Source organism: Sinohyriopsis cumingii, unplaced genomic scaffold, assembly GCF_028554795.1.
Source record: "Sinohyriopsis cumingii isolate HCF-2022 unplaced genomic scaffold, ASM2855479v2 utg002863l, whole genome shotgun sequence".
NCBI lineage: Eukaryota > Metazoa > Mollusca > Bivalvia > Unionida > Unionidae > Sinohyriopsis > Sinohyriopsis cumingii.
This window is the reverse complement of record NW_028316322.1, coordinates 57875-60133: the sequence shown is the minus strand read 5'-3', so window position 1 is coordinate 60133 and position 2259 is coordinate 57875. Positions and strand designations below refer to the sequence as shown.

General features: G+C 37.9%; 1 protein-coding gene across 1 annotated transcript; it reads right to left on the bottom strand.

Moving 5' to 3' along the window:
- Window positions 1–951: 951 nt before the first annotated feature.
- On the bottom strand, window positions 952–1813 carry LOC149770022 (uncharacterized). The gene has a single exon (XM_089949522.1). The coding sequence runs from the start codon at window positions 1709–1711 to the stop codon at window positions 1073–1075; it is 639 nt and encodes a 212-aa protein (XP_089805648.1). The 5' UTR covers window positions 1712–1813; the 3' UTR covers window positions 952–1072.
- Between the last annotated feature and the right edge of the window lie 446 nt (window positions 1814–2259).

The following is a 2259-nucleotide window of genomic DNA, read 5'->3' as shown; positions in this document are numbered from 1 at the left end:
GCAAATGAGAGCATTATGATTAGGCACTGAGAGTTCAGACACTGAAAGTTACTTTTACTTCGTTCGCTTTGTTTGATTGTATATTTTATTTTAATAAAATTACATTTTTAAAATTTCATTGCTCTTTTGATTTTCACCGAATCTTGCTACTTACGTTTAAGTACTGAGATGTAAAGACGTTTACATTGAAGGGTGGGAATAGTGGTAACAATCCTGGGAAAACGTGTCAGATAATGCAGTAATTTGTTACCATGGTCCCATCATTTCACTTCAAGAACGATCTAAGAAACATGGCAGCCAATCATATCATGACCTTACGAAGTATATTAGATACCGAGCCAATCTGCTGGTTCCATAACAGGTCAGATGGTCTATTGAGACTAAGATTTACACATATAATATGTCTGAGACAAAGGGTTTATGACTCAAAGACGTTTTGAGAAATTGTTTGTTAATATGCAATTCACTTTTGGAATGATTCCTTTTATGTTAATTGTGCTAACAGATGAGCAGAATAAGGACATTTGTATATTAATTTGGTATCAAGTTATAAATGAGAATGAGAGCTGAACCCTTTCATTTGTTGTTGCTATTGGTTGACTATTTCAGGGCCAATCAATAATGTCCATTACCTCTTCAAGATAGAGGTACATCAAACATGGATCAAGGGACATGTTGGTGATTCGCTAGGTATTAATTCCCATTGTGTTTCTCCATGAATATAGAAAAGGGACACAGAAATGATGCTCACAAGGGGGACGGATACAATAAAACGAGTAAAGGGTATAGAAGTGACTGAAAAGAAGATTACAAGGACACGTTGTTTTCGTGAAGAATATAAATGAATCCTATATTGTAAAATGTGAAATCCAGTGCTCTATTTATTTAAAAAAAATCATGAAATCGAAGTTCAAATTGTTTTCATGCTAGTCATTTATTATACTAGTTCAATGTTGGCCTAAAATCAAATGATTTGGTTGAAGCAATTATTTCAAGAGATTCATATATAATAAAAACGGAACTAATGTAATTGCGATTAGCATTCAAGCAAGAACAAGTTAAATTGATATATCTAACCCGGTACCACAGGAGGACCTGGAGGACCTGGAGGACCATCTGCACCAGGAAAACCCACAATACCTCGACCACCTGGTTCACCCATAGCTCCATCATTTCCGCGTAAACCACTATCACCCATTACACCCTTAGGACCAGTAACATCTTGTCCAGGAGAACCTTTATCACCATCTGGTCCAGGCAGACCAGGAAAACCAGGATCACCATCACTGCCAGGCTCACCCATATTACCTTCAGGACCCATTTGTCCATCGACACCAGGAATACCAATAGATCCGATTGGGCCAGGAGAACCGGGTGAACCTTTCTCTCCACGTTCCCCCGTAACTCCAATGTTACCTTCAGGGCCTTGTGGACCAGGACTGCCAACAGAACCAGGAGGGCCAGGAGGACCAGGAGGACCAACAGGACCAGGAGGACCTGGACGGCCAGGAGCAATAGGAGTTTGTACACAGGCAAGATTGCATTGAGCTTGTGACAAGAATACGTTGTTTCCATCCATATAGCATCCGGTGAGCTGTCCGCAGCCATTAAAGGATATTTCGTAATGCCAAATTGTTCTGCGGGTTATCTCTCCTTGACAACTGACTAGTTGAGGGATCAACATGCAGCCTTTAATAACATAATAAACCATAATTATTTACATATCTCTTATCAACATCTTCATATCATCTACCCGTTTAATTCTCTCTTTCTGTTCGTATTTCCCTATATATGTATTTTTCTGTCAGTTTGTCTGTTTCTAACGGTTCCTACAACACAACTCTCGCGCAGAGGTTTCTATCCCAAAAGGACTTTTGCTCATACCTAAGAAAAATATTCCTTATCAAAATCAAAAATAAAATTATATGATAGATTTCCTTTTAATAATCGGATGTGTTCTCATTTATGTAAGCAAACAAATTATAATCTACAACTATAGCCAAGGTCTTAAATTATAATCTATAACTATAGCCAGCCGAGGTCCAATAAGTGAGAAAACAATGATCCGTGTCGTATGTATGCTTACATATAATGTAAAGTGGAAGCTTTGATGCATGAGACCCTGGCTATAGTTACCACTACTCAGGGTTGTTATTAATGACAATATAAGAGAACATCGACAATATGTGTCACTATATACATTTAACGTTTGCATTGTGAAATATGGAAACTAGCATTAGAGATGACAGTATTACACCC

Bases quoted from the DNA above. Each gene is read 5' to 3' on its own strand.
- LOC149770022 (XM_089949522.1), bottom strand. From the start codon at position 1,711: ATGGTTTATTATGTTATTAAAGGCTGCATGTTGATCCCTCAACTAGTC.